General features: G+C 39.5%; 1 protein-coding gene across 1 annotated transcript in view; it reads left to right on the plus strand.

Moving 5' to 3' along the window:
* Positions 1 to 20,583, plus strand: part of GluProRS (Glutamyl-prolyl-tRNA synthetase) — a 22,598-nt gene extending 2,015 nt beyond the window's left edge. The window contains exons 2-6 of the mRNA XM_070126456.1: positions 12,773 to 12,945; positions 13,126 to 13,282; positions 13,438 to 13,520; positions 15,574 to 15,813; positions 16,151 to 20,583. Coding sequence (XP_069982557.1) covers positions 12,773 to 12,945; positions 13,126 to 13,282; positions 13,438 to 13,520; positions 15,574 to 15,813; positions 16,151 to 20,482 — 4,985 coding nt within the window. The 3' untranslated portion in view covers positions 20,483 to 20,583. The remainder of the gene's footprint in view (positions 1 to 12,772; positions 12,946 to 13,125; positions 13,283 to 13,437; positions 13,521 to 15,573; positions 15,814 to 16,150) is intronic.
* The last annotated feature ends 3,512 nt before the right edge of the window (positions 20,584 to 24,095 follow it).

The following is a 24,095-nucleotide window of genomic DNA, read 5'->3' on the forward strand; positions in this document are numbered from 1 at the left end:
GAAAGTTATATGAATAACCATGGTTATATGAATAACCATGGTTATTATGGAAAGTTATGTGAATAACCATGGTTATTTTCACTGTGCGTTATATTATTAGTGCTATTTAACCCGCATTTTTCCTGGAACCTTTCATGCCCTCCCCTGTTATTGGGGCCAAGTTTGTCGCTAACGGGGGGTTAGCGCGCAATAAAAACTATATATTTGCAATGTGGAGAGTGAGAGGAATCCAACGATACCAAAATCGTCGATATCGGTCATGCGGACGTAATATAGAAAATTACCAATATAATTACAGTCTACTATTGTGCGGTTAAATCTGGGCTTACTTTTTGTCTGGTTGCCTCACAATAAAAAAAGCGATAAATCTTGATTACACAAAAATAGCCAATATCCTGAGCATGCGCCGCGTATGTCTGCCGCGAAGGAACTCCCATGAGCCTGAAGAGAGAGCTACATTTTCATCATTAATAGGTGAATAAGAGCCCGCTGTAGCTTAACCTATAATATATCCTACTATTTCTTCCACTTTATAAGATGGCGGTGTCCATTTCCCTCTATCACTGCGCGTCACACAAACGGTTAACCTCATTTCTTCATAATTTTCAATTTTACGTAAAACCTGCGGCGCTGCTCACATCGGGCAGGAATGCGCTGCGCAGCATGGATATGGCGTCCTCCATGGAGCCGCCGCTCTTTCAGTTATTGCTGTCGCACATTACATTTAACATTAGTTTATCGATGGGAATAATGCTAGAGCCCCCTTCTATGCGCTTCTATGTAGTTTTTCTGCAGATAAATGCAATTAGTGATTTACCAACATTTCAACCGGCTTTCTATTTTCAAATATTTCACACCGAAACCCTTCTCACACAGTTGACAGACAGACACTGAACGTTTTTTTTTTTTTTTTTGTCCGGCTGCACACTTTCCGAAAATAATGAGTTCTGATTGGTCGAGAAATACTGACGTCATTTTCCTCAGTTTTCATAGGCCAGGATTTGTCGCCGTTTGTCATACAGCATAATCGCTACCTTGCCAATAATTGCTAGTTAAGCATGGTGTTCCTGTCTTACCCTTTCACACACGATTCATTTGATATCGCCGATTCTTAATAAATGTACGTCGGAGTTCACGAAAACATGTATTTTGTTCCGTAATAATGTTTTATATAATACAATGGGAAAAAAAAACGAAGTACAGATTTAAATATCTTACCTAATTTTATTCACTCAGAAGAAGTACCCTCATCGAGAGGAACTGGGGTTGGCGGGGGCTGGTCCCGCTGAGCCCTGCTGAGCCCCACCTTGCGGCGGGTATAATGATGCCGCTTCCACAAAAAAAGAATGCAAGGGGGATTAGAATTTTCTTTGATAAACAAATATCGTGCGATGTATTGCGGCAGATATTCCGATCTAATTCTGGGCTTCCTTATCCATTCTTTCAGATCACGCCACAATCTTTCAATGTTCTGTGTATGGAGTTGTGGGTCGTGTGGGTCTACAAAATTCTCAGAATGATTAATACTCAGATGTTTGTAACCAAGATGTTTTAGGTTTCGGTAAGCAGCCCATTTATCACTGTATATCATACTGTCTGGTTTTATATATTTCTTGATCAGGGATATGAGCGTGTCAGCACTCCTGTCACCATCCACGAGTGGCACAATAAATTTCATTTTACTGACACGCTCAATACCCCCAAAGACCCACACGTGGCTCACCTGTCTGCCCCAGTTATACTTGGCCAATACTATCATGATATATGTAGTGTCGAATAAATATTTCAAAATGTTTCGTTCGCAATTCAGGCGATAACATTTTTGAAAATCCCGCGCATTTCTTCAGGCCCCTCTTGCTCGTAATATGGGTGAGGCACATCGGTTTGTGCAGAGCAAGAAATTGATTTGTTATTGTAAATACTGAATATCATGTGAGTATTACTGGTCTATTGTCATATATTTTGATACAGACACAAAATCTGCTTCGTGTACCGTTATGTGGGCTTTATCTACGCATGAATCTCAATGATTATAATAATTGTAAAAAAAAAAAAAACAGCATTGTTTTGTTCACAAAAGGAAGGAAAGGATATCGGATGGCGATTTTAAAAATATTGAGGGTACTTCATGGCATGGACACATATGTATCTAAAACTTCGTTATTATTGAGTTGCAGTTGAAGTTCATAGAAGATAAGTTTCTTAGAATCACTCGCTCTATCATTTGCATATGTTATTTTTCGTCTAAAAGGCTTCTGGCAGAAATTTGACCTATACCTAAACATCTATAAAAATTGTTAAATGAAAGACGAGCCTAAATTGGTAATTTTTCAGTTTCACTCAGCCCTCCCACCTCGCAAATATTTTCTTTGAATCCGATGATTAATGTTGTAGTCTTCAAAGTGTGAATCCGTTGCCGTTTTCCAGCGCATATGGCCGATTCAGGAAATAAATGAAGTTTTTGTGTTTCGGAACAAACTGCCGAAAATTGCTTAAGAAAATGAGCTTAGATTTCATAATATGTACAACGAAACAATGTGGGAGATTAACAACAAAAACTAACAAAGTATATCGCAAGAAATTTTAACAAAGCTTCGTGTTAAACTCTACGGGTTGAGATCCATGCTTCACGCTTATGCAAGATTATTTTGATATCTATTTAAAAATTAAGTCTCCCATAATCTAATAAATGCGTTAGTATTTGAAAAATAACTATGTATTTATCAAATTGTAAGCGACACAGCATAAAAGTTTGAGCCATTTGTCGGTCATGTATTCCTACACTGTCATTTTAAGAAAAATAAAAAAAATTAATAATGTACATACCGTTATTCTCTATCGAGTTTCATTAAATCTAAAGAAACAAAAAGAAAGACCTACAAAAGTGTAGGTCTTGCTACTTCCAACGATTCACAGTCGCATAATATTTTCAGAAAATTCAATTCTCTGGGGGTAACTAGATTATATTGTCTTTTATATTTGTGTTTAAAATTCAAAATTAAACTTTAAACAAAATCGCGAGCCGTTGCATTATTACAATGAATGCAACTTGCCGAAATTATTTACGTTATGAAAGTAAAAATCTTCAAATCAACCCTGGTTACAATTTACAGCGACATGCGTCGATAGATGTCAATGGACACCGCCATCTTATAGAGCCGGGAAAATATAATGGGATACAACAGAGTTTAAGCTGGAGCGGCCTCATTTATCAGTAAATGCCAAATATACGGTGCTGCGTGACGCTTGGAAGACAATCGGCTGTTTTCGTAATATGAGATGTGCGATCGCACGCACACGCCTCCCCGCACACACTAAATGACAAGACGTACAAGATGTCTCGCACGCAAATTGGTCACATTTTCAAACCTTTCTGCAATATATATCTTGAAATCTCAAAAGCCTTGTAAATCGTGTTCAGAAATTTATTACGATAGAAAAATTAGATAGAAGTCTAAATAAAAACACAGCTGTCAGATCAGGCACCACACGCCATTATATGCGCAATTTAACATAACGGAGACTTAATATTTACCATTTTTTACACATTTTTTGCCGTTTGGTGTGGACGTGATCTGAAAACGGCCCAAATATGGCCAATACTATCATGATATATGTCCTCTAACCACTTTTCCTTTGAACTCGTCCCCTAGTGCGACAAAATATCGTTTAGCTGGATCATGATACACAACTATGCCAATTACGATATTTTATTTTTGCCTGAGCATTTCGCATAACACGATGCACTGTTATTTGGAATATACTTCCCTCTTGTTTTAAAGAAAAATATGCTGGTCCATCTCAACCGGCTTTGTACAATGGATCTTTCAACGGCATAGACCTTAACCATCTTGAACACCGGCAAGTTTCAGACTGAAGCTTTCTTGGTGGAAGGCAAAGGTACCCATAGTATACGAGTTATGATTGGTCAGAGAAACATGACATCATTCTGAACTGTGATTGGCTAGGAGTTTGATTTTTACTGTCTTGTAATTGCCAATTAGGCAGTTTGGTGATAAAAACTTGGTAAGCACGTTACTGTTTGTTGGCATTTCATGCATTTAAGATATGAGTCTTTTTCGATAAGTTATATACGATATACCAAGGGCTAAACTATTACTCAACTAGATGTTACGGTACGCATTACTTATCCATATCCTGCGCTCATTAATTAAAGGAATTTATGGTTATATTATGATTATTGTAAATATATATACATTAACATTCTTTTACTGTTTATCATAGGAATGTCACACCTGAATATAAATATTAAATACCGCGAATACATACGTTTCACCAATTCCTACCTTACTCTGAGTCACTTGCATCTGAGGTGTCCGCCTCATTTAGCGGGTCTTGGGCGGGGGTTAACTCCCTCTTCTCACTCTAGGGCGGATACAGCCAGGCAGCTTCCAAAAAAAAAATTGTGGAGGGCACTTTCCTTGTATTCACGAATGAATAGGTAGCGAGAAAAATACTAATGGAGATAGTCAGCTCGCATGCCAGGATCTTGGTCCGTTCTTTTAAGTCCCTCCAAAGTCTTTCTATAGTTTGTGTATGGACACTTGAGTCTTTTGGATCCACAAAATGTTCTGAGTGGTTTATCACTTTGTGGATATAGCCGTGTCCTTTTAAATGTGAATAGGCTGCCCAGCCATCACTGATCATTGTGCTACCTTGTATTATGTATTTTTTGATCAAGGGGACGAACGTTTCTGCACTCCTATCATCGTTGTTTGTAAGTGGCACAATGAACTTTTTTTTTTTTTGTTCTTGTTCAATCCCACCAAATACCCACACTTGTTTAAGTAATCTCCCTCTATTGTATTTGCGGTGCACAGGTAATGTTTTGTCTATCTCGACAATTACGGCGGCACCACCTATTGGCCTCTGATTTGTTAGCCAATTCTCTGTCACCTCCGAGTAAAAGCTACTCCAATCCACACTTGTGGCAGTTGAAAAATTAAGGCACGTTGTTATGGTTTTATGGTTCCAGAATTTTTGCAACCAGTGGTTAACAAAAATTAAAATTTTTGATGGTGATAGATGTGTGCCTTGAAGGAAGGTGCTGGCATAATCGCTGATAGAATAGGCGTAGCTTCTGCAGCGCATAGTTTTAGTGATCATCTTTCACCGGCCGCAATACCACAAGTGCTGCTCTTTTCTGTATTTGCACAGTTATTCACAATATGTACACTGGTGGGTAATACCCCGTGCTCTCTTAAAATTTGGAAACGCTTATCGTCTTCTTTATGAAACTCTTTAATGAAGTCTAAATAGTTCCATGCACAATTATCGCACTTCCTTTCCATTTTGCACTGTTTTTTCCATGTACACTTACCCGCCAAGTAATATAAGTAATTCAATGTCCAATAAGTAAGGTCTTGCCACTTGTAACTGTTACACAAGTAGGGGGGGGGGGGTAAGAAATAGGCCAATTACATGCCACAATAGAAAATAAATACAATGAAGAGCGACTGTGCTATTAGTGTATCAGCGGGGAGAAACCAGTGATATTGTACTGTGAGTTTTTTACTCTTTCAGAGAGTCTCTTAGCGCTAATAATGTGTGATGTATTAAACATTATGTATATTTATTAAATTTGATATACGGGTTCTGGTCTGCACATGCAAATATAAAGACCTGACGTTCAGTAATGTCATCTCTCTCTGGTGAAGCCAGAAGTATCAGTGCGCGTTATTAACGCAATGACTAACCTTTCTCCCTCTTGCTCCCTCACTCCGTCTTTCAGCTGCCCCAAAATATATATCACACATTGTTTATTTAACAAGCCATATGACAGCTCTCACGAATACGTAAGTATCCGGTTAACTGTTTACTATGGCTTCCATTTTCTATGTTAAGACTAGTCTGTGTTATGGATATTGGTCGATAATCAACTTTCCCATGACATGCACAATATGTTGAAACAAGCATTACAATGCGCGTCAACAAATAAATATTCAAAATTATTATCACACGTGGCGGAGGATTACTTGCATTGACTTTAACCATGAATGGTAATAGTTTACTTATAAGGACAGTGGTAAAACTTACCTATTACGCACATGATAACATGTGATTGTTTAAAAGGAACTCCATTGCTGCGACCATGCATATAATAAGAAAAATATGTCAGGCGCATGTGGCGATACCATATAATGTGTTAAAACTCCTGCGCGACCCTTCTTCCCCCTGTTGGTCATCATTTCATGACGGTTAAAAACTCCCGCGCGACACATTTGCCCCCTGGTGAAACTAAAATGATTCCCCTAAATTTATGTCACGGTAACAATAGAAAGGCCGTATAATAAAAAAGACGAGCTAAACTTTGTCTGACGGACACTGAATGAAATACCGCTAAAATAAACAAGCGCAGCTCGCAATGCGTACAAACCTGATATCCGATACACAAATTTTTCACAAATATAAAATGTTATCCTGCTAACCAAAATAACGAAAACAAAATATCAAATTAATTCCCACCCCTCCGCTTATTCGCACAATGTAAATTTATTTTAAAAATTATTAAACAATAGGTAATTGTTGAAGACCGCGACGCACCCTCGCAGAGACTAAGTTCCAAACGTGTGTGTGTGGGGGGGTACCTCCCCTTCAAAGGGGGGGGTGGTCCTCGCAGAGCCTAATTTCCTACTGGGGAGGGGGGGAGGGATGAGGGGGAGAAATCAAGTTCACGAAGCTCCGTAGGGGGGGGGGGGGAATGCACGATGTCAATTGCAACTTGTTAATGTATGTTGTTTAATAATTTTTAAAATAAATTTACATTGTGCGAATAAGCAGAGGGCTGGGAATTAATTTGATATTTTGTGTTCGTTATTTTGGTTAGCATAACAGTTTATATTTGTGAAAAATTTGTGCATCGGATATCGGGTTTGTACGCATTGCAAGTTGCGCTTGTTTACTCGAGCGGTGTTTCATTCGGTGTCCGTTGGACAAAGTTTAGCTCGTCTTTTTTATTATATGGCCTTTTTATTGTTGCCGTGACATAAATTTAGGCTCGTCTTTCTTATAATTACAATTTTTATAGATGTTTAAGTGGTATTTATTTTATTTAGACATTTACAGGTTGCTATTGACATCGTGCATCCCTCTCCCCCACACGGAGCTTTGTAAACTCGATTTCTCCCCCTCATCCCTCCCCCCTTCCCCCCTAGCAAATTAGGCTCTGGGAGGATCACCTCCCCCCCTTTGGAGGGGAGGTACCCCCACCCCCCTCCCCACACACACACACATGTTTGGAACTTAGTCTCTGGGAGGTTGCATCGCGGTCTTCAACAATTACTTATTATTTGATAATTTTTTTAATGAATTTGCATCGTGCGAATAAGCGGAGAGGTGGGAATTAATTTGATATATTGTTTTCATTATTTTGGTTAGCAGGATAACATTTTATTTTTGTGAAAAATTTGTGTATCGGATATCAGGTTTGTACGCATTGCGAGCTGCGCTTGTTTATTTTAGCGGTATTTCATTCAGTGTCCGTCAGACAAAGTTTAGCTCGTCTTTTTTATTATACGGCCTTTCTATTGTTACCGTGACATAAATTTAGGGGAATCATTTTAGTTTCACTATGTAGAAGGAAATTTTAACCTTTATTTGAAGGAATAAACAAAAATAGGAAATTTTTCTTCTATGGGTATTCCATCACAACTCGATAATAACAAAGTTATGACGTATGTGAGAGATGGGTAAAGATATGATCATTAGTCTCCGAGTTATAGAAAGAAACAAACAAATGACTTCCCTTGAAAAGGGGCAAATCCACACCCAATATAATATGACCGTTATATAAAATCAGTTGTTTCATGTTTTATGCCTCTTTCTTTAATGTTTTCTTGTGTATACATTCGTTTACATGTGTATACACATGTAAATTATTGTAAATGTACACGTGTATATGCGCATAGGCGCATATACCCATTATGTCCATAATTATTTATTTTATCTATTTATTCTATTACTATTCCAGTATTACTTCTCCTGCATCGTCTAACCACGTGATTCCACATCAAAACAAGCGATAAACGTTTAGTCGCAAGCGAAGTACTTGTTATGGAGGGACAATATTTATTTTATTTTATTTTATTTTATTTATTATTATTATTTTTTTGTAAAATGGATTTATAATAACATAATGATGTTTAACCCATTATTTAGTTTCAATGAAAGCACATACGTATAACTACTGCAATCAGAAAAGTCTAAAACGGTGACAACGCTTGGAGCTTTGTCGCATGGGTCCCTGCAAGCCGGCCTTGAACATGGACGAGCTCCCAATCCGTGTGAATATCTATTCGTTGCGAGTTTATTTTTAGAGATACAGACTTGTAACTGCTCAGTATTAGCATCACACCCTAAACATTTTTGTATGATGAATTTGTCAACATCGAATCATATCTATTATATTTTATGGGAAAGAAATTTGAAAAGTCGCCTAATTATTTTCCATTTTTCTTCGTCATTCATATCATAAATCTTTCACTTTGGGATAAAACTGTTATAATAAGACACTTATCTTCCTGTGATCCATTTCATTAGGTAATGTCATTATACAATGCATCATTTTCGCTCCTATACAGTGAGAGTGTAAAGGTGAAAATTACTGACACAGCGGCAAGAATTTATATTCACATGGGTAATTCTATTCTCATATATGAATATGAAACTGACCATAACTCATTTTCGACCATTCTGACCCAAAATCAAAATATTTTTGATCTATCAATGTTTTCTGAACAGTTATTTCTAACGAAACAATTCATTGTCCCTCCATAACATAATTTTTTTTTCTCTCTCTCTCTCTCTCTGAGGAAACTAAATCGATATGTAGGATACGTAGTTGTTTTAGGAATTCATTGATATTCAATCACATTTTTTTCATGGCATATTTCATAATCCTCTGGGACAAGGGATATTCTGTACAGACGTGAAAAAAAATTGAAAAAACTTTTTTTTTGCGGGGGCCATTGCCTCCCATGTGGGAACCCCCATAAATTTGGTATCAAAAGATCTGGAATATGAAAATACATCAAATTCCATCAATCAAGAAAATTCATAAGACCATTTTTTTTTTTTTTTTTTTTTTTTTTTTTTAAATAATCCAACCTAACCTAGCAATTTAAGGTGCCTTGACAAGGCGTGCCCTTTGGGCATTGCCTGGCAGGTGTTGGGGGGGATATGCCCCCCAACACCCCCTGGGACATATTCTTTTCCCTTCAATAAGTACGGCAAAATGGAGTTGCATCCATACTGTAAACAATAAATCAAATACATTTATATAACAAAATACCAAACCTTCTTTTGCTTTCTTTGGGTTGGTGTGTCGGTCTATTTTGTGGATCTGATCGCTTTGTTTCCAATCACTTTCTTTGGTATTTGGGAGACTCGATGGGCTTAGATATCAAATTGCGATAGTTATTATAGTCTATTTCTTTTTCATTGCGATTGTTTAGTCGTAACCCAGAATCAATACAACACCAAAAATAAGAAATATCTCGCCGGCCTTCTATCTCTGAATGGCTGGGAATCCTCCTGTCAAAACTTGTGGCCGGAAACGCGCTAATGTGAAAGTTTGACGTTTCCAGATATAAAGATATTTGGTTTATATTACTGTGTGAATGCAGTACCATCTTGCTATACATACCAATGTGAAGAGAATGTTTCATAGGAAAAAGGCGTTTTCCCGCTATTTCAAGGGAAGGTGAAGTCACAAGATCTACTGACTTTTTTGTGGATAAGCACTGGCAGAGCCATCGGTGTACAAAACATTAAACAAAACAATACAAAAGTGAACGCAAGTTTTTCGCGTTGGCCTTGGGTAAGTGTCATTGGACCTCTAGAATGTGATTAACCATATAGGATATGGTTAGTAACCGGCTTGGAAAATATGTTTTTGGCGACGTGATGTAGCGACCAATGACATATATGGGAAGCGAGAGCTATAGTTTTTCATCAAAGAGTCCAAATATCTGCAAGAAAGGAAAGTGGGTGCAAGCAAAATTGATCATACTGCGACTCAAAACTATTGAAGATCAGCTTCACTGCGAGCATTTGCATTTTCCAAGCTGGGTTAGTAATGGTGGTAATAGGGAATTACTTTACTCTTCATGCAAACCCCTAACTCCCACCTTGGATGACAAAGAATACATATTCTTGGCAGGATAGAACGACATGATTTTTTATAGTATAGATGCACAAAGCTAGCGCATATCGACAGTGATATTCTTGTAAAGGACTTAATGTTGCAGTCACCGGTACAAGAAATAACCTGCAAACACAAATTGGGTATTTTCTTCTAATAGCTCTGCCAAACAGATCACAATGATGTTGGCATTGTTGGATTCCTCTCACCATCTACAATGCAAATATGTTCTATTGCACAGAAACCCCCCAACCCCCCATTAGCAACAAACTTGGCCTTATTAGCATGGGAGAGTATGAAAGCTACCAGGGAAATTGTGGGGTAAAATACAAATAATCTACACAGAATCAGTCACTATTTTTTTTTAATGGAGGGGCTGCTGCCCATGAAAACAAAGACTCATCCATGTATTCACAACAGGAGAGAGTGCTGGACAGACTTTGCAATGGTGCTCTAGCATGGCAGTCTTTTACACTCTCCTGCAGTGAATGTGGGGTGGAAGCCCCTCATTGGGGGGTTGCAGGGGGCACAGGCCCCTGCATTTGACAATGTAGAGACAGATTCATCTTTAACCCCGCAATTCCCCTGTTACCTTTCATGCCCTCCCCTGCAATTGGGACCAAGAATGTGGGGGTTTCAGGGGTTTCTTATAATTTCTCTATATTTTAAAACTAATGTGTGAGAGGAATTCAGTGATACCAAAATCACGACCCACTTGAAAGAATTATTAGAAAAAATTACTCACAATTTGTAATGCCATAAACAAGGAAAAAGTATCAATGAATTCTTGGTTATATCAGTGTCTCTAAAAATGTTTCAGGTGCCATCAGTCCCCAGATGTACACACTCCAGTCATGTTTCCTGGCAGTCTACATGAGTGTCTTTGTCAATGTAGAGACTTTACCCCCTGCACTAGACCATATATATACATCATCATATTAAAAGTTAGTATATTCCCCATCATATAAGCAGTTCCATCCTCTTGTGAATGCATTGAGGATCCCTAAAAGAGGTTGTATGGGACACACACTCTTATTTGATAAAACAGTGGCTTTCATTGCCTGAATTATCAACACAACTCATTTTCCATCATATTTTCCCCTGTAGTTTCTCTGGGATCCGTCATGCCCTCCCCTACCATTGGGACCCAATTTATTGTGGTCTGGGGTAGTTTCTGCAGCAAAGATCGTACTTTTCTGAATAATAGAACATTTTGATGTCTGGTTATGGTATGACACTTCATTATCATAAATAGGGATTTTTAAAATTTACTGTTGGTAATTGTTTATTTTGAGTAAATTATACAAATGAATTATTTTTCTAGCTATATCTTGTATTTCATGGTGCACCCAAATTGCCTAAATGCAGTGATATCAGTTAGTTCTGCCTCATTTCACTACTGTTAATTTGTGCTTTATATTAAATTGTTCATAGTATATTTTGCCTAATGATGTCATGTTCATGTCACCCGGCCCTCCACCCAGATTTTTCCATGATGAGACCATAGTGTCATCAGGATTGTAGAGGTTAATAGTATTTAAAAACATCTGCAAAAATATAAGAATGTGAAAATCAGGTGAGGACAGTTAGGCCTTGGTGACTTAAGTTATCTATTTATAAACGTAATTCACAAAACAAAATTATAACAGATAGCATATGTACATTTATACATTTTCTAGACCTTGTTTTCTTTACAGATATTTTCTATTTGATTAGACAATAAAAAATCAGCACATGTGATTTTATATATTGTTCATTTGGTCATGGATAATCTATTTTGAAAATCTATTCTGTAACTGCATTGTAACATTAGACTTACCTATTATTTTGTCATGCTGAAAGTAATACTTAGATCATCATCAGATACATGTTTTTCTTGCTTTAAGTTCATATACATCATAGATTGAAATTACATAGACATGTAGAGTGAGAAAGGTTGTTAGGGTGGGGTTATTAACAATGAACTTTATTTACTAAAGCTATATATAGTATAATACATGTACTGAAACTATTAATACTAGATCAATTGGTGAATGCCATTCCATTTTGTCTTACTCATTCATTTTTTCTAACTCATTTTTATATATGAACTTAAGTGGCAATATTTAATGGTTTACATTTTAACCCGTAGCCGATGGGTGGCATATACGTACATGCCATGGCTGTTGTGGACCGAAACACGGATGGCAATGTATCATGCCCATTCCCGCGCCACTGGCTTGTCACACAGAGTTTCTTTTTCTCCAGTAGTAGTGGCTTCATTTATATGGTAAAGATTTTAGGCAATGGCACCTATAATGAAGGTAAACCTTCAAAATTTTTATATTTTTATAAATTATATCAAAATAAAGCTTTAAGGTGCTAAATGTCGCTCGCAAACTACTGATTGAGCTGTACGCAAACAGGGGAAACTGCCGATGCGCACCAACAATCCCGTTCATATGTCCACTTGCCAAAATTTTTACCCGTCGGCACTGGGTTAACTTTTCCTTTCATTCATCATGTATGTAGTGTTTGTTAGGATTTTAAACAATCACATTTATTTATTGCTCATGTGGTGCTCACAATCTGCAAGAGGAAAAAGGAAATAATCAATATTTTTTTTTGCAGGAGCACTCCTGACATGCTTCAAGGCAGGAGTACAAGTTGAGTGGGGCAAGGACACCTGCCTGACACTTACAGAAAATGTTAGCATCTCATCATCGCATGGCATCTCTCGCCATGTGGCACGTGTCAACCCATCCCTCAACTTGTATCCGTCTCACATTCTGCATCGCACAGAGGTAACATATGAGCATTCACTTGTTGTGTTGATATCATTATTGTTTGTATTGTTGACTCTTTTGATAAAATTATTTTGTCTTGGTGACTCAGTACTTTTAATGATCCCAATGGTTACAAAACTTAGTTGTTAATATTTTCTGCATTTTGCCTTTTTCACCAATGAAATATTTACTCTGCAGGTAGACCACTGGCTGTCAACTGCTTCAGGCCCCCTTTCATGTGGAGGTGACATCAGCTCCACATTAAGCCAGATGGACAAGGCCTTGGCACCTGCATCTGTGCTTGTTGGAAAGCAAGTCACTGTAGCCGACCTAGAAGTCTTCGCTGCTCTCTACAGTAAGATGTATTCTGTGAATTCAGATTGAGAAATGGTAATTTACATTAGATGTTCAAAATATATATCTTGCTTTACAATGAGTGTTGTAGGATGAGAATGTCACATCAGTTAAATCTTCAGGGTTATTGACTCATTACTTTGTATTGCTTTCCAGAAAATGCAGCCTGGAGATCTCTTGTCAGCAGTAACAAAGCACCAACACATGTGCTGCGTTGGCACAACTCCATTGAAACTCAGGTAAAGAACAACTTCATATGATTATTTATTTCATGGTTCTGTATCTAGTTACTTCCATTTTTTTTCTAAAATTTCTCAAGATGTATAATTTTTAGCATCAAGCTCAGGAATCAGACATAAGCCATGGATTACCGAGACCTTAGCTTGCTGTACGTCAAGCTAGGAGAGCAAGAATTTAAATGTTTTTGGCTAGACCAGGTTCTGTTTTCTTAGGGCCAGTGAGAATCATATAGTGGAGATCTTAGAATTTTGCTAAATATTATACACATTATCAATACAGGTAACCTTTGTTATTATACTGCTCATTAAGGGAACCATACTGCATGGGAGGGGAAGGGTTTAGTTTTGTGTTGAGGGAATGAAAACTGATTAAAGACTGACTTTGAATACCTGTACATCTGAAGAATTAGCCATGATTCAATATAAGATACAACAAAATTACATGATTTGCTGCTGGGGATGGCATGTGCGCAAGTACTAAGTCACCAGTAAGCCAATAACAAGAACTACCTGTCTCACCTGTTTACCCTCTTCCTTGATTTTCAATAATATTTTCTATTATTTAATACTGCTGTTAGTAATGTCAATAACAATATAGTAATACAATGCTGATGTTGATAGCAGTAGTAAAAAAAGCATTTTCTTGCTATTTCAATGAAAGGTAAGGTCACAAGATCTAATTGACTCCTTTGTGGCTAAGCACTGACAGAGCCAGTGCTCAGCCACAAAGGAGTCAATTAGTCAATTAGTCAAGTCATTTATGACCAGTACTTCTGGTTATCTTCAAATTACAGAAATATTTTAACAAAATACTAAAGTGAATGCAACATTTTTTGTCAGCATTGGGTTAAGCTAAAATGTTAGCTGAGCAGTTAGTTGACATGTTAGCTTTGAAAAATTCAGTAAAATTTCCATCAAAATAATCCTTAATTTCTTTTTTGTTATTGTGACTTTTAGTGTGATGTTAATTTTATTGTAACAAGTGTTTGTTTGAAATGAATACATGTATTTTTTTATATAGAAATTAAAACAATTTTTTTACAAAACCTCTTAGTTGCTTGTTTGTTTGCTGGATAATTTGCATTCCCGATAAAAGTCTTGTTAGATGTTAGTAATCAGTCTATTTGTTTGAAAATTTTATTATTCATTCATTTGTTCCAAACATTAATTATACAGAAGTAATAAACAGATAAATACTTGTATGTGCCTAAAGATAATGCTTTATATATGTAGATGGGTTGACAACATTCTTATGATTTATGTGAATTATTGTGGAAACTAAGGTCATATCTGTCCTCTCTCCCTCTCTCCCTCTCTCCCTCTCTCCTTCCCTCCCTCATATAATAATTGTTTCTTTCTTGTGGAACTGATAGGCCATCCATCTAGGACATCCCTGGGCATTAGAATACAATTGTAATGGATGGCTGAAGGTGACCAATGGAGTAGAAGAGTCTGAAACATCAACTCTATTTGTTCTGATAAAAAAAAAAAAAATCTTTCATGCTTTGTTTCGGATTCCAGCATTCATTTTACCTTCTTAATTTCTCTTTCCTATTCTCATTTTCCTTTTCTCTCACTTGCCCACTCTTTTTTTCAATCTATCTTCTTTACTTCTTTCCTTCGTAGAAACTTTAGCACAGGAATACTTTGAGACATGGAATATTAGTACATTCATTTTTCCATGAGGGTGAGATAAATAATCTTTACTTTAATTCTGTGTGGATAAGTAGCAAAAGTGCTGTCTCCGCTTCTGGGTTCATCACTCAGTGTTGTAAGAATGTGAACCACCAAAGCTAGTACCAGTGGGGTCTTTTCTATGAAATTTATGAAATCTTATCATGATCATCACTAGTATGATAAGCAGATGCCATACTAGCAGTTTTTGACTTACATTTAAAAGTTTTAAGTCAGGACAAGGCATTAATGTATAGTTTGTCTGATTTTAGCAGTTATTACTGTATATAAAAACTAATAGATCTAGACAATTGGTGTTTAGAGTACCTGCATTCGCTGCGACAACACCTGATGAACTTCAACAACCTTTGACCCACAGGTTTCTGAGTGTATCACAACACTACCAGAAGAGGTTAGGAATGCCCTCATTCCAGTGGCCAAAGCAGCACCCACTTCCTCGCCTTTTAAGAAACCCGAAGAAGGGGGAAAGTTTGTGGAGCTGCCAGGTGCTAAGATGGGGGAGGTTGTGGTGCGATTCCCCCCTGAAGCGAGTGGGTATTTGCACATTGGACATGCTAAGGCTGCTCTTCTCAACCAGTACTATCAGTTGGCATTTAAGGTTTGTATTTTGTGAGTTTTTTCATTTTATTTTTTTTTAGAAAGTGTAGATTTTTTTAATTGACTATGAGATTTGTTCATAGAGTAAGGTTGAAAATTTAACAAAATTGACACTGATGGTAATACCATGGTATACCTTTTCAAGATAAAAAGAATGAAAGTGTATATTTAATTTTTCTGAAAGAAAGTAAATTAACAAAATTGATTTGTGTTTATTGATTGGAAGGGAGATATACATTATTTTAAAAGAAAAGGAAAATGAATATTTTTAATGGATTAAGCAAGTACATACATTGATGTTTGTTCAAAATCTAATTTATCCTATTATTTTGTTTCAGGGAAAACTGATCATGAGATTTGATGACACGAATCCTGCAAAGGAGAAAGAACACTATGAAAAGGTCATTCTTGAGGATGTTGATCTGCTAGAGATCAAACCTGACATATTTTCTAATACTTCTGATCATTTTGATTTGCTTATTCAGCTGTGCGAGAAACTGCTGAGAGAAGGCCATGCATATTGTGATGATACTGATGCTGAAACCATGAAGAAGGAGCGTGAAGAGAGAAAGGAAAGCAAGAATTACAACAATTCTATTGAGAAAAATCTCAGCATGTGGGAGGAAATGAAGAAGGGTACAGAGTATGGACAGAAGTGCTGTGTTCGCGCAAGGATTGACATGAAGAGTAACAATGGATGTATGCGTGACCCCACAATCTACCGATGCAAGAATGAAATTCACCCAAAGACAGGTGATAAGTATAAGGTGTACCCAACATATGACTTTGCTTGCCCAGTTGTTGATAGCATTGAAGGTGTCACACATGCTCTGAGGACAACAGAATACCATGATCGTGATGACCAGTACTTCTGGTTCATTGAAAAGCTGGGATTAAGACCACTGCATATCTATGAATATTCGCGCCTAAACATGAACAACACTGTTCTGTCCAAGCGTAAACTTACATGGTTTGTGGATGAAGGATATGTTGATGGCTGGGATGATCCAAGGTTCCCAACTGTGAGGGGTATTTTAAGAAGAGGCATGACTGTCCAAGGTCTGAAAGATTTTATAATTGCCCAGGGATCATCCCGATCAGTGGTCAACATGGAATGGGACAAAATATGGGCATTCAACAAAAAAGTTATTGATCGTATTGCCCCTCGCTACACAGCACTACAAGGAGATCTTGTTCCAGTAAACATTGCAGGAGTTAAAGAGGAGTCCACTGTAGCCCAAAAGCACCCTAAGGATCCTTCCATTGGCAACAAAACAGTGTGGCGTGGACCACGTGTTCTCATTGAGCCTGTTGATGCTGCAGAACTCAAGGAAGGGGAAAATGCTACTTTCATCAACTGGGGCAACATCACTATCAAAAAAATTCATAATATTAATGGAAAAATAGTGTCAGTAGATGCTGTGGCTGATCTAAGTAATGAAGATTTCAGGAAGACCTTGAAGCTGACATGGTTAGCTGACACAGATAAAACCACCTTTACTCCTGTTGTCTGTGTGTACTTCGATCATCTAGTCAACAAGAGTGTGTTGGGGAAGGATGAAGATTTTAAGGACTTCATTGGCCACAACACACGTGCTGAGGTCAAGATGGTTGGAGATGATGAGTTGAAGAATCTTAAAGTTGGAGAGATCATCCAGCTGCAGAGGAAGGGCTTCTTCCGTGTAGATGAGTCATACAAACCAGCTAGTCTCAGTAGCTGCCAGGAGAAACCTGTTGTCTTATTCTCTATTCCTGATGGTCATTCCAAGGATGTGGCAACTGCAGCCTCTGTTAAGAAACTGGCTAAAATGAGTGACAAGGAAAAGAGCAAGAGTGCACAAGGCAAAAAGGCAGAGAAGAGTCCACAGGAGGAGGTGAAACCAGTGGTTGGGACAACTAGTATTAGTGGAGGGGCAGAACTGCTCAATAAGATTAAAGAGCAAGGTGATAAGATTAGACAGATGAAGAGCAACAAAGCAGACAAGAATGTCGTCATGGCTGAAGTTGAGATTTTGAAGAAGTTGAAAAAGGAATTTCAAGATGTAACTGGCATTGAGTGGAAGCCTGATGTAGTACTTCCATCTTCTGCTCTAGAGAGTTCTGCACCTGTTGGTGGACAGTCTGCCCAGGCAGTTCATGCCCAGATCAAAGAACAGGGTGACAAAGTTCGTGAAATGAAGGCAAACAAAGCTGACAAAGAATCTATCAAGCAAGCAGTTGATGTGTTGTTAGAACTAAAGAAACAATTCAAGATGGTAACTAATGTCGATTGGAAACCTGACATCAACATATCTCAGTTTGCAGCCAATGCTGCTGCCCCTGCTTTAGCTCCAACTCCAGCTCCTATTGCAGGTGATGGAAACCAAGCTCTAGAACTTCACAATAAGATTAAGACTCAAGGTGAGAAGGTCAGGACTCTAAAAGCAAGTAAAGCTGATAAGGATGCCATTAAAGCTGAAGTTGATGTTCTTTTAAGTCTGAAGAAAGATTTCAAAAATGCAACCAATATTGATTGGAAACCTGACATTGATGTCTCACAGTTTGCTGGGACAGTAAATGCTGTGACATCAAGTACTGCTACAGCTTCAGCAATTGCAAGTGCAGCATTAGATCTCCACAATAAAATTAAGACACAAGGGGATAATGTAAGAGCCTTAAAGGCAAGTAAAGCCGAGAAAGATGTCATAAAGAAAGCAGTGGATGAGCTTTTAGCCTTGAAGCAACAATTTAAAGATTGTGTAAATGTTGACTGGAAGCCCGACATTGATATTTCACAGTTTGCTGGGTCACCTTCAGATAAGGGCACTTCAGGAAAAGGGGGAAAGGTCCTTGAAATCCATAGCCAGATCAAAGCTCAGGGTGACAAAGTTCGAGAGTTGAAGGCAAGCAAGGCAGACAAGGACAAAATTAAGGGTGAAGTTGATGTACTTTTGTCACTTAAAGCACAGTTTAAAGAGGCAAGTGGATTGGATTGGAAACCTGAAATAGATTTATCTCAGTTTGCTGAAGCAGCATCAGCCCCATGTGCTGGAGCCAAAACAGCTGCTCCTGCTGGTGCTAAGGTTGCAGCTACACCTAGTGAAGGTAGAAAATCAAAAGAAAAGTCACCAACTAAGACCACCAAGGCAGCTGCAAAGCAAGATGATAATACTATGAAGAAACAGACTAGGCTAGGCCTAGAAGCTAAAAAGGAAGAAAATCTTTCTGATTGGTACTCCCAGGTCATCACAAAGTCAGAGATGATTGAATACTACAATGTCTCAGGATGTTACATTTTGAGGCCTTGGTCATATGCCATATGGGACTTTATTAAAGATTTCTTTGACAAAAAGATTAAGGACTTGGGTGTGGAGAATTCATATTTCCCCATCTTTGTCTCTCGTGATGCCCTAGAGAAGGAAAAGACCCACATTGCAGACTTCTCACCTGAGGTAGCTTGGGTAACAAGGTCAGGATCAAGTGAAATGGCAGAACCTGTTGCCATCCGTCCCACTTCTGAGACTGTCATGTATCCAGCATTTGCTAAGTGGATCCAGTCTCACCGTGATCTACCAATGCGTCTCAATCAATGGAATAATGTTGTACGCTGGGAGTTCAAGCAACCCACACCATTCTTAAGGACTCGTGAGTTCCTGTGGCAGGAGGGGCACTCTGCCTTTGCATCTAAACCTGAAGCTGAGGAAGAGGTTTACCAGATTCTAGATTTCTACACCCAAGTCTATGAAGAATTGTTGGCCGTACCTGTCGTGAGAGGCAGGAAAACAGAGAAAGAGAAATTTGCTGGAGGTGACTTCACCACAACCACGGAAGCTTTTATCTCTGCAAGTGGCAGGGCAATTCAAGGAGCTACATCTCATCATCTGGGACAAAACTTCTCTAAAATGTTTGAGATTGTGTTTGAAGATCCTGAGACAAAGCAGAAAAAATATGTCTACCAAAACAGCTGGGGTCTTACAACTCGTACCATTGGTGTGATGGTAATGGTTCACGGTGACAATAAGGGATTGGTGCTACCCCCAAGAGTTGCCACCATTCAGGCAGTTATAATGCCTGTTGGAATCACAGCCAAATCCACAGAAGATGATAAGACCAACTTGATTGCAGCTTGCCAAAAACTGGTAGAAGACCTGAAGGCTTGTGGAGTTCGAGCACGCTGTGACATGCGGGACAATGTGACTCCAGCATGGAAATTCAACCACTGGGAATTGAAAGGTGTTCCTCTGAGACTGGAACTTGGCCCGCGAGAAGTGGCAGCAGGCGAGGTTTTTGCGGTGCGTCGTGACACGGGGGAGAAGAAGGCTGTGAGTCGTGCGACTGCGGGGCAGGAAATCAATGCACTCCTCAACAATATCCAGTCAAGCCTCTTTAACCGAGCAAAGGCAGATCTTGATTCCCATAAGGTTCAGGTAACCTCGTGGAATGATTTCACTGGCAATCTGGACAAGGGTAATGTTTTGCTTGCACCCTTCTGTGGCCGTGAAGAATGCGAAGACGCCATCAAGAAGGATTCTGCACGAGAGGAAGCAGTTGAGCCAGGAGCACCAGCAATGGGTGCAAAGGGACTCTGCATTCCTTTCGAACAGCCGGGAGACGTGAGTCGCCTCTCGTGTATCCACCCTTCTTGCAAGGACAAGCCACAGGCCTATACCCTGTTTGGTCGGTCATATTAACACTGACCCATGTTCAACAGAATTTTGTCATGTCTTTTCATAAATTCATAGCTTCAATATTTTATGTACTGATTCGATATGAAATACATTATATATGAGTATTTCGTTGTATTCTTTAAAACAATGTGACAACCATATATATTATACTACTGCAGGAGTGTTTCTTTCCTGGAAAATGTTTGTATGTATTTCTTATATAGTTTAAAAAGGGACTGAATATGCGTTGTTACCAGAGCCATATACATAAGTCATGAACCACAAAGGACAGTGATAGCCGGTCTCTTCGATACCAATTATACATGTGATTGCCATAAGTAAATATGTGTATCGGTTAAATACAAACTTTGTTACAGGATGTAACCAAATCATGTCTTGTATATTTTTCAATAAAAAAAACATTTTTCTAAGCCTTTATAAAATGGAAATAAGAGAGACCAAGAAGCGAAGGCTGCTACCTCTCGGACTAGTAATGCCATATTTTCCCTTCCACACATTGACTTTAAACCCATCATCAAAAAATCTTAACTAAAAAGTGGACATAAGTGGAGAATCGCCAAAAATAAACCGATAAATTAAAGATGAGTTTGGGGGTTGGATCCCCCTCAATCCCTTGCCCGTTGTCGTGGGGGGGGGGGGCGCTTAGGAGACGAAGACTGAGACCCAGTACAGGGATCTTCCCTGCCTAGGGCCTCAGCCCTCGACTCAACAAATTTTGCATGATCTTTTCCCTCTCCAGCTTTTGTTTCCGTCCCTTCTCCATCCCCTTCTACTATCTACTTCCTAAGGTGTGAGAGCCGTGCTGAGAGGATGAAAGGCTGACCTAGTGCCAGTCCTGAACGGCCTGCGGGAACTATGGGCACGGTACTCCCGATTTAATTTTAGCCCGTACCTTCAGTAGCGAAAGGAGGTGGACCGTTTAAGCCTTTTTATATAATCAAGGTTCCCCATGACCGGTAATGAAAATGTAATTCTTTTATTAGAGGCAATGAGGCTAGCCCCTTTATCAAATAGCCCCAACCCAGGCTCTCCTTTGACCACTTCTCCGAACACTGAAACTACTACCCACTCCTCAATGCCTACTAGTGCATTAACCACCCAAGCAGAGACTCATATCTCCAGAAGACTTTCCTACCCTCAGATTCATCAACTCTACCCCGCAACCTTCATCAAACACCCAATCGTCCCTTATTACTACCTTACAGCCTTATTCTCCATCATTCCGTAATACTCCCTCTTCCACACGTCCCCGACCATCCACCACCACCAACCCTACAGATATCTTAAATATTCTGTGTAGCCCAGCTAAATGGGACCGATTTTCCGTGATCCCTTCTACAGCTCCTTACTCAGGCAACACTATTCTCTTTCAACAATGCCTCCAAAAACAAGTTGGCAGGGTCTCTTTCTATACCAGACGCGATCGCTCCCGTCTTGTAACAGTCAGATCAGAAACTGAATCTCTAGCACTATCAAATTTAATTGATCATTCTGGCAACCCCATTCCTGCAGAACCTCACCCAACCCTTAATACCTGTACCGGAACTGTCTCTCTCTCCCCAGCAAACTGCCCAGTCGATACCAAAGATTGGTCAGACTGTGGAGAGAAGACTTATTAGGATGCCTCAAAGACCAAGATGTGAAATCAGTACATTGCTACACCATTCCTCCTAAAGGTCAACGAAAGAATCCGACCAATATTGCCAAAATTACCTTCCGTACACATGACCTTCCCTTACGTACCTACACTGGTGGACAATCCCTCTCTGTTCGACCATACCAACCCCCTCCCCGTCAATGTCAAAACTGTTGGCGCTTTGGACATCCTGCCAAACATTGCCGTTCCACAGATCGATGCCCCATATGTGCCCAACCTGGTCATAATCGATCAAGCTGCTCAGCACAAACACGAACATGTGCTAACTGCTGCGTGCCCCATAATGTATTTTATAGAGGCTGTCCCACTTACAAGTTTGAATCTGAGATAGCAACTCTCAGATACAAAAATGGTCTCACTTTACGTGAAGCCAGACAGGAAGCACGTCGACAAAGTTTCTCCCATACTCCATACTCTAATAACATCATTCGCTCAGCCCCTCCCCTCCACCCCAAGATGTCCCCATTTCCACTTCTACATTCTACATCCCTCAGACTAATTCTTTTACCACTCTAACCCCAGACACCTTAATCTCAACCACAGCTCCAATCTCAACTACAGCCCCAACACCACCTCCTCTCCCTCCCCGCACTACCCGCAGTAGACAGACTAAACGTTCTAACCCTTCTTCCCCTACAGCACAATCACCTCCACCTACCTTTACCTTTATTCCTGAGACACCAGTCTCCTCTCCCCCCCCTCATAAGAAAACCTTTATCCCACAAAACTCCCCAACCAACTCCACTGCAGAAACAATTACCTTCCCACAAAACTCTCCAACCAATTCCACTGCAGAAACAATGGATGACATTCAAAGCTATATGCTTGAGACAAAAGATCCCATAACTCATGCTCCTTCCACACTTGAAATGGTTGCCGATATTCATACCCCTCCTACCAATATTCCCCCTACACCCCTTCCTCCTACTCCCTCTCAACACAACCTAACCCCCTCAATCCCGTCCACCACCGATATCCATCCTTCCAATACCCATCCTCCTGACATCCATCCCCCTCGTACACCCCCTCCTCCTACTCCCTCTCAACACAACCTAACCCCCTCAATTCCGTCCACCACCGATATCCATCCTCCCAATACCCATCCTCCTGATATCCATCCCCCTCTTACTCACAGCACCCCTACACCCCTTCCTCCTAATCCCTCCCGAGACAACACATCCCCTTCAACTCCAACTACCCATCCTTCCGATATCCATCCTCATACCACTAATACTCCCACATCTACTCCCTCCCAACACAACCCACCCCTTCAACCCCAACTATAGGCACACTTTCTCTCCCTCCATCCCCTCTATCTTTTGCACTCCCTCCCGGATACACACGGGAATCACTCATGTCACAACAATGCTCTTCCCCAGATTTCCTACCTCCTAATACCCCTCCTTTACACCCCCTAGCTCCTTCCCCTTCAAATTCCCCAACATGTACTTGCGTTATCATTCGTAAATCAACTAAGAAATAACTCCTACATTGGAATATTCGCGGTTTCCGCTCTCATAGATCAGACCTACGTCATATCCTTGCTTCTTATAATCCATCTATTATCTGCCTCCAAGAGACTTTCCTCACACACCCTCCTATTCCAATTCCCAATTACCATTTTATCTCTTCCCCACACTCCCTTTATGTCTCTTCTATACTTATCCATCATAAAACACCTTATGTCATACCTCCCATACAAAATACTGTCCCGTGCACAGCTATTCGCATCTTTCTTCGCCGCTGGATCAGTGATTTCAGTCTACTTCTCTCCATCCCATCCCATTGACTTTGAAGTTCGAGGAATGGCTGTATAGGCAGCTCTTCAGACTCTAATTTCCCAACTCCAACTACCTTTCCTCGTAGTTGGTGATTTCAACTGCCGCCACACTCTGTGGGGTGAGTCTACCACCAACTCCCGAGGCTGATCTCTAGAACGCTTCCTCTTCACAAATAGCC

Source organism: Penaeus vannamei, chromosome 10 (genome assembly GCF_042767895.1).
Source record: "Penaeus vannamei isolate JL-2024 chromosome 10, ASM4276789v1, whole genome shotgun sequence".
In the NCBI taxonomy this organism is placed as follows: Eukaryota; Metazoa; Arthropoda; class Malacostraca; order Decapoda; family Penaeidae; genus Penaeus; species Penaeus vannamei.